The sequence below is a fragment of the Homarus americanus genome, unplaced genomic scaffold (genome assembly GCF_018991925.1).
Source record: "Homarus americanus isolate GMGI-L3 unplaced genomic scaffold, GMGI_Hamer_2.0 scaffold20112, whole genome shotgun sequence".
NCBI classification, from domain to species: Eukaryota; Metazoa; Arthropoda; class Malacostraca; order Decapoda; family Nephropidae; genus Homarus; species Homarus americanus.
The window spans coordinates 1-15,000 of NW_024717901.1; the positions used below are offsets into that span (position 1 = coordinate 1).

Here is a 15,000-nt window from a genome sequence, read left to right on the forward strand (position 1 = left end):
TTGAATGCGTTTGAAGCATCCAGCATTGACTACTATTACTACTACTACTACTACTATTACTTTTTTTTACGTGGCCTCCAGCCTCCCCTGGTCAGCCACACCTTCGCCACCATTATATTACTCATTATTAAATATCCTAATACACAAGTAGCCATCCCATTCAAAGTCAGAGTTAGTTGAGCCGCAGACCCATGCGGGCATTCAGTGACTGTTGCCTCATAGTCAATATCTGCGACCGTTGTCGAATTTGGGGCCGATGCTCGCGTTCCCTAGAGGCAAAGCAATGCAGACCTAAGCAGGGAGAAGGACAGTCGACATCTCAACCAGGCTGCAACGTGGCTTCTGGGCTGCTGCTTCTGCTCAAACAACACTTCCTCCAGTCTTTCATAAAAGCGTTTTGCACTTGGTACCATCCCACCAGAAGTTGTGAACACCAGAGGAGTGAAGCTGCCCTGATCCACATTCTGAATTCTCTGTCCATACGCCCTAATCTTGTCGTTCTCGTTCCTCTTGTGTGCAACCTCGAGAGACAGGGCACGGGTGAGACGGGCCAGGGGTCGAGAATCCTGATGTCAGCTGAGACATTTAAGACTCGTCCATAATATCCCAGGGTCACTGACCAGTTGTAAAGAGCTTTACTTGTTCCGTCCCTCAACCTGAAGCTGTTCTAAGACAAGTCAAGTCACTCTACGTCACTCCAGTTTTCTTCTCTCGTAACTTACAATTTTTTCAACTATAAATCAGTAGTTCTATTTATCTAAAGAGTTTATATTATTCTTTCAAATACACACGAAAATGGGTCCCGTATGTCTTAAAAAATGGCAAAATCATGAAATACATAGAGAATATTGTTTGTACCGGATCCCTGGATACTAAGGCGATGTTCAAAATATAATCGGCTTTTCTAGTTAGGGAATAACGTGTTATTTTAATCTATCTTACCTAATTTTAAATAAGAAATAGATTGTTGTGTTTTATAAATATGCTTTAACTTTAAAAAAAAATCAAATAAATCATCAATTATTAAGAAAAAAATTAAAACATTATCCCGTTCGTTGATAATCACTAACATGGTCACGTCTCATGTAAATAAACACCTTGTACATCTGGCAGTTCTCTCAGTTTACGCTGCAGGTATGAAGATTTTTTTTATTATTTTTTTTTTTTACGGGAATTAGCCCACCCAGGCACAGGTCACTGACCCACATCGGGACCTGGGGGGCGAAATAATAATAATAATAATAATAATAATAATAATAATAATAATAATAATAATAATAATAATAATAATGATAATGATAATGATAATAATGATAATGATAATAATAATAATAATAATAATAATAATAATAATAATAATAATAATAGCAATAATAAAGAACCACAAAGAAATACAAAATGAAAAAAAAAATCAAAAGTGAGGAACAATATATGTATGTTGTGTTGTCAATAGTAAGAGAAACAATTGAGACCCTGTAATTGTGTGTAAATGAGGCAGAAAGTCAGATCAGCAACCTGGGACTTGGTCACAATTTTTGTGATACCATATGGCAGCAGGGTCTACCATTAGACAACACATTATGCTTCCAATATCTTCCCAGGCGGTAGTACCTCCCTGTTTGGTAGCTGCCTACTACCTACTACCTACAAATTATATTTTGTATCGACTCTGAGGTGTTTATCCTTCGGCTTTACACTTCCAAATACTTTTTTTTTCTCTGTTTCAGCCGCTAGAGTATATTTTTTTTTCATCTCCATTTAAATGTTTGGTCAAGAGGTCCCACGGCAGAGTGTTTAATTGGTTTACAGGTTATGTGTATATGTGTGTATGTCGTATATATGTGTATATTAGTTCCGGGTTGTAGTTTCTTTTGTTTTTTGTATGATTCTCGTTGTGTGTGTGTGTGTGTGTGTGTGTGTGTGTGTGTGTGTGTGTGTGTGTGTGTGTGTGTGTATGTGTGTGTGTGTGTGTGTGCAAACTTGTATGTGTCCTTCAGGGAACACGGAACTTCCAAAATTACTAACAATAATAATGAATATATTCCCTTTCGTATGCATGTATGTATGTATGTATGTATGTATGTATGTATAAACAAATCTTAGTTCATCCTAGACAAAAAAAATAACACCTCAGAATTACGTAACCTAGAAGAGAAAAAATACACATTTCTTGTACCTCATCGTCCCCTTGCCACTGTACCGCCACTGTACCGCCACTGTATCTCATTGTAATTCTGTGGCTTTAGTCTGTGGTCTTGAGTCTGAAGGTTCACGCCAGGGGGTCAAAGAGAGGTCAGAGGTCATGCAGGTGTAATCTGTCCTGGGAATGGGAACGGAAGGTTGTCTGTGTTGAGTTGGTGATGACGATTCTGTGTTGATTTACACACACACACACACACACACACACACACACACACACACACACACACACACACACACGAAACACAACCATCACAGTTGCCAATTCAAGCGTTTTTCTGTAAATTAAAATTATTCCAAAACACGAATATATTTTTTTCTGTGAGTGAACGAGAGAAGGAAACTTAGAATAAAGATGAAGAAGAAAAAAAAACGATTATTTTGCAGTTATCATTTTTTTTCCTTCGTGTGACAAAGTTATAATTTAATAACATGTTGTCATGGGAGGAATTTTGTTTGTTGTTTCTTTACATCCAAACAAACTTGTAAGGGCTTGGTGGTCTCTCTCTCTCTACTTCGATACATACATACATACATACATACATACAAAGTCACAATGATCACATGAATAGGTTTGAGCTCTGTTAAGTATATTCAGGAACAACAAAAACAACGTGGGTAAAAACATCTTTGTAATTAATGATTTCGCTGCGGCTCTAGACAGTATTAGTGTAGTACATTATTGCCAAGGGATACCGAACATAGGATATAGTATTTTTGTTGTATTTCACTAATGAAGTAACAGTGTATTTCCATAGTAGAGAATTAACTAACTCAATTTGCTTTTGAGATGTATTTATATGGGAAAGGGAAAACGGGTCGAGCAGGGGTGACAACCGTTGAGACAATACGCTACCCTCAACCACCACCACTTCACCACATACAAAGTAGCGGCCGTGTGCTTCAATTTAATTTGGATCCCTCACTTTACACACCATTAAAGATACAGACAAACCCACAGTTCTTATCGACCAGGTATAAAACACATAAGGGAAAGGGTGAGGTTGGTAGCTCTGACTCAGTGCTGACGTAACGGTTGGTACGCCGTAGCCTCGCTTGTTTAAATTTCGATGTTGGTAGAGTACAGTGGCCATAATAAGACATAATAAGACTCAACAAAGCTGCGGTCCTTCTTAATGTCACTGTTGGAGGAAAGAAAAGGTGACGAGCAAGAAGCAAAAGGCATGGCGAGAGGTGACAATGCAGGCGACAGTAGACCGCTAGAACGCAGACAATATGGCGTCAACAAAGGGAAGGTGTGTGTAAAAATATTGTTTACTGTGGGTATAAATTATGAAGGTCTGATGTTGATTAACTGATCACTAATATAACTTAGCCTGATCTTATAATATATTAATACGTCCTGAGGAATACTAAAGAAGATATATCACGTCAACAACTGAAGCGTTTGTATTTAACTCAACCTGGGTATATAAAAGGCATATATAGCTCTTGAAATATTATTAAGCCATATAATAATGTTTTATTTGCGTTAATAATAGAGTGAGATTTTGTTTAGCATTTTTGGTTCTTTTGTTATTATTTTTTTAATTAATGTAGAGCACAGTGTGTACAGTTAGTTCATAGTAGCAGGTATTATGACTGATTGTTTGGCATTAGTAAACAAAGAGGGCGTAAGTTTATTTAAGAGAAATAATTTTCAATTTTGATAATCAAAAAAAGAATTTATTCTGAGTGATTCGATTTTTCCGTGACAATTATGCCCCCTCCTCCCCCCTCCCCCCACACACACAAAAAAACAAAACAATAGATATCCACCAAATCTTGACGTTAGGCAACATTTATTATACCGTTTGATTTGAGAACAAACTAGGGACCCCAAATCTGCTGTGTTTTGTTTTATTATTCAAAGTCATATGCATCACTTAGGAACACCATTACTTAACACTTTAAATATTGTATGAACTAATGAACCTGTCCAATTAGCTGTTTTATAACGCTCAAACATGGATTCGTCAATTTATGTTATGACATCTTTATCAACAATCCCCCTGATTGGTTGGTTCGCATAATCTCATTGTACGACGTCATTAAAGAAGCCAACGCTCTAATTGGGTATCAACACGACGCTTTGGCCAATAAACACCCTAATTTGTTAACTCACGAAACCTCAATGAATGATGTAACTAATAAGAAGCATTGTAATTGGTCAGCAAAATGACGTCATTGTGATACGTCATAACCTTATAAAGATTTTATTGGTTGATTACACGACGAGTCAACATTATGGGCGGGGAAGACGTCTCGTAGCTGCGTGTCGAAGGGGATTTTTTTCTCTTATGACTTGTCGTTAGATGGGAAGAACGACAACTTAATCTAACCTAATGTAACCTGACCAGACCTTGATGGCTTCTACCAACAAATAAATGGATGAAAATTCCCAACCAATTATCATAAAACTCGCCAACGGACGCCATGAAACGATGACGTCACGAAACGATGACGTCACGAAGAACTTAGCCAATCAGCTTGATACAAAAATTTCGTGAGACAAAAATAAAATTACCTTAAAACATCTAAGAAAGTTTAATTGACTTCAAGTTCATAATATACTTTAAATATAAGTGTATGGAGAGTATTTGTAGTGTATAAAAGTGTATGTAGAGAGTTTAGAAGTCTTATTATGGAACTCGTAAATTAAACGTCTGTGTTCGTGTGTGTGTTCGTGTGTGTGTGTTCGTGTGTGTGTGTTCGTGTGTGTTCGTGTGTGTGTTCGTGTGTGTGTTCGTGTGTGTGTGTTCGTGTGGGTGTGTTAAGTGTTGTGGCGCCTCTGAATCGTCCAGGTAACACAGGTATTGTTAATTATTCGTAGTTAATTGAGTGTAAGGTTGCCTATTGATCACCTGAGAGAGAGGGCGAGAGAGAGAGAGAGACAGGTAGAGAGAGAAAATGAGACACAAAGAGAGCTAGGTTAGAAGAAGAAGTTAGGGAGGACGGAGGCTGTGTACACAGGCAGAGTATATTTGCTGTGTGGCAATTACTGCAGGTAGATCAGTACTTATCTATCTATCTGTCTGTCTGTCTGTCTGTCTGTCTGTCTGTCTGTCTGTCTGTCTGTCTGTCTATCTGTCTGTCTGTCTATCTATCTATGGTTTGAATGACTGAATCTGTAAGAAAAATAATTTGAAATTCATGACGATTAACAGCGATTACCACGAGGGGATTACACGATAGCGATTAAGATTACACTGAGGATTAATGAAGGTTAATACACCACACAAGAGATTAATATTAATAGATTACAATAAATCGAAAAAAATCCTAAACTCAGATTATTAACCGGATTTTTTCTTGGATTACATTATTATTATTATTATTATTATTATTATTATTATTATTATTATTAGTTATTCGGTTTATTCTTGTTAGTATATGAGTCAATTAGTTTTTAAGTCAGTCAGTCAGTCAGTTAGTCTTTCAGTAAGTCAGTCAAGTCAGGCAAAATTAGTCACTTAGTCAGTCAATCAATAAGTCAGGATAAGCATTCATAGAGCCGGGTTCAGTTGGAGTAGGCTTATATAAATAGGTCAATAGGTATGTAGGTTATTCTAATGACCTGACCTGACCTGACCTTCGGCTACCCTCCTCCCACTATGATGTTCATTTGTTACCCCGGGGGACAACCTTGGCATCGACAGAGCGTAGATTTGTTTACAAGTCGGGGAAATTTCCGCCTTGCCACCGTGTCGTGTTAATAGATCTGTCAGTGACTTAACTAACTATCTAACTATCTAACTAACAAACTAACTAACTCAACCAACTAACTATCTAACAAACTAACGAATTAACTATTTTCTTCTCTTCTCTCCTTCCCTTCCCCTCCTTCTCCATTCCCTACCTTCTCTTATCCCTTCCTCTCTTCTCTCCTTCTCCCCTCCCATTCTCCCTTTCTTTACTTCATCCACCTTTTCTTCTCTTCCTGCCTCTCTCCCCTTCTCTACTCCCCCCTCCTTCTCCTTCCCTCCATCCTTCCCCACTCCCTCCTCTTTCACCCCTCCCTCCTTCACCCCCTCCCTCCTTCACCCTCCCTCCTTCAATTCTCCTCCTTCACCTCCCTCCCCCCTTCACCCCTCCCCCTCCTTCACCCTCCCTCCTTCACCCCTCCCTCCTTTCTCCCTCCCCCTCTCCTCCCCATATAGACTAACTCTATCTCCCCAAGTTTTAAACATTTATTCTTAAACTCAAGGAGTGTAAAATTTAGAAGACATTTTGACGTACACTCTACATGATTGAAAACCTTTTATTAAATATAGCTACACATCAATCCACTCCGTTCTTGAATTATTTATCTGCTAATGCGTTCGTAGAAGTCCTCAAACTAGATTTTCTATGAATGTCAACAAACAATGCGATGCTCCATACACATGTCAAGGAAAATGATATTAAATTATTAAATGCTAAGATACGAAGGCCAAGTGTGGTAGGCAAATTATTATTGTTTTTTATTTAATTGGGATTTTTTTTTTTTTTTAAGATATGAAATACAATGATCTGAAACCCATTAATGTCCGGGAAATTATTAGAAGTTATTGTGTGTTATACGAAGCCAAATTATATCAGATAAATTATTTGGAATTAATCGATACTTAAATATGAAGACAAATTGAGTGAGGGAATTTTTTGAAGATGTTTATTAGTACGATATGAAGGTTTGTTAAGGTAATTATATATGTAAATTGGTTTAGAAGTGACTTATTTGTCTCTATACAGGTGTGGAAGCCTCTCATTCATCTCTATACAGGTGTGGAAGCCTCTCATTCATCTCTATACAGGTGTGGAAGCCTCTCATTCATCTCCATACAGGTGTGGAAGCCTCTCATTCATCTCCATACAGGTGTGGAAGCCTCTCATTCATCTCCATACAGGTGTGGAAGCCACTCATCCTTAGTCTAGCAGGTGTGGAACTGGATAATTGTCTCTTAACAAGTGTGGTAACCCCCCCCCCTCCTGTACTTACCTGTGATCATTATGGTAAGTTTGGAATCCAATAGTGAGGATGTGAAACTCTTCCATTCCTCGACGCCTCGCCCACGTCACCTGTTAATCGGGAGAAATAGGTTGAGGGAAATACCAATTAAGAGAAAACAGGTGTGAAGGTAACACTAATTAAGAGAAAACAGGTGTGAAGGTAACATTAATTAAGAGAAAACCAAACCTAACCTAACCTAACCTAACCTAACCAAACCAAACCAAACCTAACCAAACCAAACCATCTCTTTGACTTCTGGTTTATTTTCTCAATAATATATAATAATTATTACACAAAAAACATAAAACATAAAAAAAATAAAAATAATAATCAGTAGCATAAATAAAGAGCCAATTTATCACAATACTTTTTTAATAATAATAATGACTCTGAATATTAATTTAATCGTAGGAATTAAAACAAAAAAAACTGTTTTAATTCAGCCGCTGTATAAACAGTATAAAAGTGGTACGGTGGCGTAGTATATAGAGAGTTCATTACGTGTCCTAAAGGTCGCTGGTTTGAGTTTAGGCCGAGATAGATAGATAGAGATAGATAGATAGATAGATAGAGATAGATAGATAGATAGATAGATAGATAGATAGATAGGTTTTAATATCAGGTAATGTAATACAACTAATTCATCATCACTATTTAGCCATTAAGACCCCCCCCTCCAGACCCCCCTCCAGACCCTACAGCCCCCCATTGCTTCCACTTGCCCCCCCCCACTCAGGTACCCCCTTCAGGTGTTTGTATGTGAAGGTGATTTGGTCTAAGAGAGAGAGAGAGAGAGAGAGAGAGAGAGAGAGAGAGAGAGAGAGAGTGATCCTGTCCACACAATGACTCACGGTCGATAATCTTCCTTGATACGACCAGATTTACGACCGTACTGGATGCCTGTAAGTCACGCCAATTCTCAACTTAGCACTTTGTAATACTCACCTGCCCAAATTGGCGAGTGTGTGAAGATTTGGCGACTTGTGGTAACATTTGGCGAGTGTTGGCGTACTGTGTTAAGATTTGGCGACTTGTGGTGATATTTGGCAATTTTTTGTGTGTTGTGTATTATGATTAAGCGAGTATAAATTGGCGCGAGTATTAGTTTAATGAGCTGAAATTCGCCGAGTAAATTATCTAAAAAAAAAAAATAAAAGGCGCATTTAACACATTCACAGATGGTCACTTACAACACAACCACACTTTATATAAAACTATATACTGTAGTAGTAGGAATAGTCTCATTATATATCTATTCTATATAATTTATAGCTGGAACTGTTATCATACACCTCAAGGCTTAAACATACTAATATCATTCACTAATCACCATCATTATGTTATATCATGACGTTACAAACACACATACAGTCAAGTTACACACGGGGGAGTCTGTAGTTAGTCCTGTAATAATTGAGGAGTGGCAATTACAGTGGTTCATTAACGACGTCTATAATAGTGAAGCAATTTAAACCACCTTGTTAAGTAACTGTATTCACACCCTTTCTCTCTCCCCTCCTCTCTCTCATCCCCCCCTCTTTCTAAACCTCTACTTCCTTCCCCCTTCCACCTTCTCACCCCTTCTCTTTCACCCCCTCCTCCTCAAACCTTCCTTCCCCTCCCCCAACACCCCGCTGCTGCTAAAGCACGTTAATCGTCTGTCATTACACGTTATGTTATGCTCTGTTATGTGCTATGTTCTGTGTTGTGTTATGTTATCATGTTATGTGTATATTATGTGTTGATGTTATGTTATGTTCTGGCATTTGTTAACATTTGGCTGTTACCTTGTTATTGATTAGTGAGTTTTTAATAAGTTATGTGGGACGACAGTGGGATATTATTTAACCTTTGTGTACAATGATTTTAATCTCTTGAGTACGATAACTTAATATCTTGAGATAACTTAACCTCTTGAGTACGATAACTTAATATCTTGGTACGGTATTAACCCTTTGGCATTAACGTAACCTCTTGAGTACGTTAACTTAATCTCTTGAGTAAATAACCAACCTTTTGTACGATAGTTAATATCTTGAGTACGATAATTTAACCTCTTAAGTACAATGTCATAGCCCACTCTTGAGTATGATAACTTAACCTCAATTACAATCATAACACCTTGAGTACAATGATTTGATTATCGTACTCGAAACTTTATTATATTTATCGGACTCATTCATTGTACTCAAGAGCTATACGGCTGGCTAGTTGTCTAATGGAGCGTGACGACTAGCGAGCTTACTATTCATCCGTCTTACTATTCAAGTTGACTATCAATCTATCCAGCAAGCTGACTATCCACCTATCTTCGTATCCAACAAGCGTGACGTAGTTGGTAATGGTGTGACGTAGTTGGTAATGGTGTGACGTAGTTGGTAATGGTGTGACGTAGTTGGTAATGGTGTGACGTAGTTGGTAATGGTGTGACGTAGTTGGTAATGGTGTGGCGTAGTTGGTAATGGTGTGACGTAGTTGGTATTGGTGTTATTGCGTGAGTTGGTAATGGTGTGACGTAGTTGGTAATGGTGTGACGTAGTTGGTAATGGTGTGACGTAGTGGTAATGGTGTGACGTAGTTGGTAATGGTGTGACGTAGTTGGTACGGTGTGACGTAGTTGGTAATGGTGTGACGTAGTTGGTAATGGTGTGACGTAGTTGGTAATGGTGTGACATAGTTGGTATTGGTGTGACGTAGTTGCTATATCAGTTTATTGACTTATAATACTATCAAATATATAGAAGTATTGAGATAGGTTTGGTTAGGTTAGGTTAGGTATATTTGCCCTACCTTCACGTGCATTTTCTCCTATCTTCACGTACTTATTTCTCCTTATCTTCACGTTCATAAAAAATAATCTCCTTCATTCTTTTTATTCATCTATATACTCTCTCTCTCTCTCTCTCTCTCTCTCTCTCTCTCTCTCTCTCTCTCACATTCCATACTTAATTGCATCTCTAGATACGCTAACACTCACACAGCGGGTGCCTATCGATTTAATGACCTCCGTGTACGCGTGTTATTAGTGCGTGTGTGTGTGTGTGTGTGTAGTAGTAGTAGTAGTAGTAGTAGTAGTAGTAGTAGTAGTAGTAGAATGTAATAATAATAATAATAATATCTAATATTAACAACGACAATAATATTAAATAATAATAGCGTGCGTCACAATCTACTATCATCATCATCATCATCATCATCGTCATCATCATCATCATCATCATCATCATCATCAAAACCACAACCAATCATACACTGACAGTAACAATATGACATTCTGTAATTCAGTATCATAGTGTACACCTACTGTTTAATTCACCACCTCACCTTTCTTAGACACTACCTGAATAATTTAGAGCACCTGAGACTCCCTTAGCTACATTAACAGGTGTTTCTTCATTATTAATTATTCACTATATTTGTTCCTGTGTTTGTGTGTTTGTTCTTGTATCTGTAATTGTTCCTGTGCTTGTTTATTTCTGTATCTATTTGTTCCTGTGTTTGTTCTTGTATCTGTACTTGTTCCTATGTTTGTGTGTGTTTTGTATCTGTATTTGTTCCTGTAATTGTAACTGGACCTGTAACCTCCTCCAATGGCAATTGTTACTGTACCTATAGCTGTATTTGTACCTGTACTTACACCGAGTCATTTTAACTCTATACCTAACTGTACTTGTATATTTACCTACACCTGTAATTGCACTTCACACCTGTAATTCTTTTCTTTCTCTTGTATATGAATAAATGAACAAAAAGCTTTACTTTATCTAAATGTACAGAATACAGTAAATATGTCGACCTAAATGGCTTGGGCTCTGTAGAAAATTATGAGGACACTAAATGAACCCTTTGAGTAATACCTGGAAAATCGGTCCATTAATTCACGACACAAATTTTAGGTAAGATAATTACTCTTAAAATTTTAGGTAATTGTAATAATAATTTTGTTACGTTATTGTAATTATCCTTAAAATATTAGATAAAATAACTTTACCTTAAATTTTTAGACAGTTCAATTATATACTTTTAAAGACCATTAAGTTTTTTTTATATTTTGGGCATTTGAATATACCTCCTGAACATACCTTTAAATTTTAGGGAACTACTCTAATGAAGCAGGAATAATGACGCTAAAATTAACCTTAAAAAAAAAGAAGGCTACTGTTTTTTAAATATTGACCACACTGCAACATATTGACTTATACAGCTTCTGTGAGTGGCTCAGGGTGCGCCATTAAGTTTGGTGAGGATACATAAGAATCGTGGGGGTGAAGGTGAAATATTAGGTGTTATTTTAATTAAATCTAGCCTCCTCCAGTGTCTTAAACATATACTGCCAATATATGTTTTCCTAGCTGATCAGTCCATTCAGCTACGCCATAGTATTTTTTGTTGATATGTGGCAATATGTTTTGTTGGTATGTAGCCATTTGTTGATTATGTAATGTTTTTTGTGAAATGTAGCCAAAGTTACTATTTTACCCCAAAGTTTTTGTAGAGAATATTAAGTTTCAACGATATTAGATGACATTTTCTGATGATTATAATGAGTTTTTGTTGGTGTCATGCCAAAGTGAACATTTTCACACCAAACTTCTTACTTCTTTATTTACTCCTTCCTCTTCTTTGTTCCCTCTCTCTCCCTTGTTCCCTCCCCTCACCTTTGTTCTCCCTCTCTTGCTTGTTACCTTCTTACCCTTTGTTCCCTCCCCTCACCTTGTGCCTCCTCTTGCCTTTGTTCCCTCCCTCTACCTTTGTTCCTCCCTCACCTTTGTTCCCTCCCTGCCCCTTTTTTCCCTCCCTCCACTCCCCTTTGTTCCTCTCCCTCACCCCTTGTTACCTCCTCACCTTTGTTGTTCCCTCCTCTGCCTTTGTTGCCTCCCTCACCCTTTGTTACCTCCCTCCTCCCTTTGTTCCCTCCCTCACCCTTTGTTCCCTCCCTTGGCGTTTGAAGGGAAGGGGAAAGGAAGAAGGAAGAAGACAGGGAGAGAGAGAGGAGGAGAGAGGTTTGTGTGAGGGTGAGGGAGAATGGAGGAGAGATGAGAGCAGAAGAGGGAGGGAGAGAAAGAGGGGAGAGATGTCATGGGACAGGGGAGGTAAGAGGGGAACAGGAGACATAAAGGAAGTGGAGATGGAGAATAAATAAAGGAAGGGGATGAGAGAATAGATGAAAACGAGGGAAGAGAGGGGGGAGGAAGACTTTTAGTGAGAGAGTAAGAGAGAGAGGGAGACAGAAGGGGTGAGGGGGGGGAGAGAGAGTATTGTAGGCTGGTGAGTCACAAGTAAAATAGGAGGAGAGGGGAGAATAATAATAGGGTGAGAGAGAAATGAGAGGGGTAGGTGAGAAATGAGAGGGGTATGAGAGGGAATAAGAGAATGGTGTGAGGTGAAGAGAAATTAACAAGGAAGAGTAGAAGAGACAGACAGACAGAGAAAGAGATAAATAGTGAGAGACAAAGAATAAAGGACACCTGTTATCCTACTTCCTTCCCTCCTTCTCTTTCCTCCCCTGACCTTTTTTTCTTCTCCTTCCTTCTCTTCTTTCCTTCTATTCCACCCCATTCCTCCCCATCCCCTCCCTTCCCCTCAATCCATCTTTCACCACCACTACCCCATCAACCATTCTCCCATTTTTTTCTCCTTTTCTCCTCCTCTCCCTCTTTTCTCACCTCTTCCCATTCTCTCCTCTTCCTCCTCTCCTCTCTCTCCATCACCTCTTCCCATTCTCTCCTCTTCTTCCTCCTCTCCCTCTTTCCATCACCTTTTCCCATTCTCTCCTCTTCTTCCTCTCTCCTCTTTCCATCCTCCTCTTCTCCCTCACCCTCTCCCTCTCACTACAGGAGAATAATTACGAACCAGGTATTTCAAAGGTAATGACCATTTATCAGTGTTGTTGTACTTCCTCTTGTTCTCAACTTGCCTCCTGTTTGTCTGCTACCCGCCAGGTAATAAGTGTGTGTTCTTGGAAGTGTAACCCGGAAACAATGAGAGTATTAGATCCAGGTTGAGGTATTGCTGATAGTACTATTGCTATTACTGCTATTACTATTTCTGCTAGTACTACTATACGATTGCTATTACTATTACTACTACATATCTCACAATAATCACAAAAGTACTACCAAAACTCATCAAGGAGGTATATTTATTTAAGGGAGGAATACTTATTTAAGGATGAATATTTATTTATTTAGGGAGGAATATTTTTTAAGGGAGGAATATTTATTTAAGGGGGAATATTTATTTAAGGGAGGAATATTTATTTAAGGGAGGAATATTTATTTAGGAGAATATTTATTTAGGGAGAATATTTATTTTAGGGAGGAATATTTATTTGAGATGAATATTTATTTAGGGAAATATTTATTTAGGGAGAATATTTATTTAAGGGAGGAATATTTATTTGAGGAGGAATACTTCTCATAGTTAAAGTATATGACAGAGAATACAGATATGTGTGGGCTTAGGATCAAAGGCATTGTATGTTTGTATATATTTTTGTGTCTAAATAAAAAATTCTTTTTAATGTTTTCGTTTAATTAATAACTATTGATTAAAACGTAGACTCTTATTCACTAACTTTAATGTAATGTGATTTACTTGACGTATTCTATGTATATGTATGTATGTATATGTATATGGATGTATGTATGGATGTATATGTATATGTATGTATGTATGTATGATATGAATTGGTGTATGTATGTATGTATGTATGTATGTGTGTGTATTTATGTTGGTATTGTTGTTATTGTATTATTATTAAGTAGTTAGTAGAAGTAGTAGTAGTAGTAGTAATAATAGTAGTAAGAATATAAGAATGGTAGAAGCATATAAGAATAGTAATCATATGGATATTATGATTATTTCCATCTTCACACACACACACACACACACACACACACACACACACACACACACACACACACATAAAAACCCACATGAATAAGTAGTTTGATAACATTAGCGAGTAGTCTCCTGTCACGCTAATGGTGAGAGTCTGAAGCAGTTACAGGCGATATTAGCCCTTAAGGTTTGGTTAGGTTAGGTTTAATATATACGGGCGCTTATACTCGTTAGTGGGAGAACATTTCTGGTGTGCAAAACATAAGAGGTTAAAAAAACGGGACAGGAATTCCTATTGGCTGGTTGGGCTCTCTCCCTCTCTCCTCTCTCTCTCTCTCTCTCTCTAAAAACAAAGTAAAACATATGAATGGAAACAAAAACAAAAACCCAGGCTGTGTGTGTGTGTGTGTTTTTCGATAGAGCCTATTTTTTTTTAACTGGTTAGAGATATATGGTGATTGTGTGTGTGTGTGTGTGTGTGTGTGTGTGTGTGTGTGTGTGTGTGTTGGTGGGGGGGTATATGTTTATCTGTACGCCAGATAAGCGTGTGTGTGTGTGTGTGTGTGTCTTTGTGTGTTGTTTGGCTGGGTGTGGGCGTAACAGTATGGCCGTAGTTGTGGGTGTGGGCGTGGCAGCGTGGGCGTGGTAACACTCACCGTCTTGTCACCCAGCCTCAGAACATGACAGTTGAGGGCAGCGGTGTCTCCGGCGTGGACGTTGACGGTGGCGTTGTGGCGGCCCAGGAAGGTGGGCTGAAGGGCGGCGTTGAGGGCGGTGGTGGGCGGCGGCTCCGTGGTGGCGATGGGGGCGTCGATGCTGGGAGCAAACCCTCCCGCCGCGCTCACTGGGGGAAGAGTCAGTGAGAACGGGAATGATAATTGGTATTTTTTTTTAATATGTAAACAAAATTGTGAAAGTTTTTGTAATAAATGCAAAAAAAAAAAAGCTGAAATTATTAGAAGAGAGAA

The 15,000-nt window shown here is 38.3% G+C and overlaps 1 protein-coding gene across 1 annotated transcript in view; it reads right to left on the reverse strand.

Annotated features, from left to right (window-relative positions):
• Positions 1 to 7,177: 7,177 nt before the first annotated feature.
• The window catches only part of LOC121859056, a gene marked incomplete at its 3' end in the record, with an annotated part of 43,281 nt that continues 35,458 nt past the window's right edge, over positions 7,178 to 15,000 (reverse strand). The window contains 2 exon segments of the mRNA XM_042355714.1: positions 7,178 to 7,257; positions 14,689 to 14,876. Coding sequence (XP_042211648.1) covers positions 7,178 to 7,257; positions 14,689 to 14,876 — 268 coding nt within the window.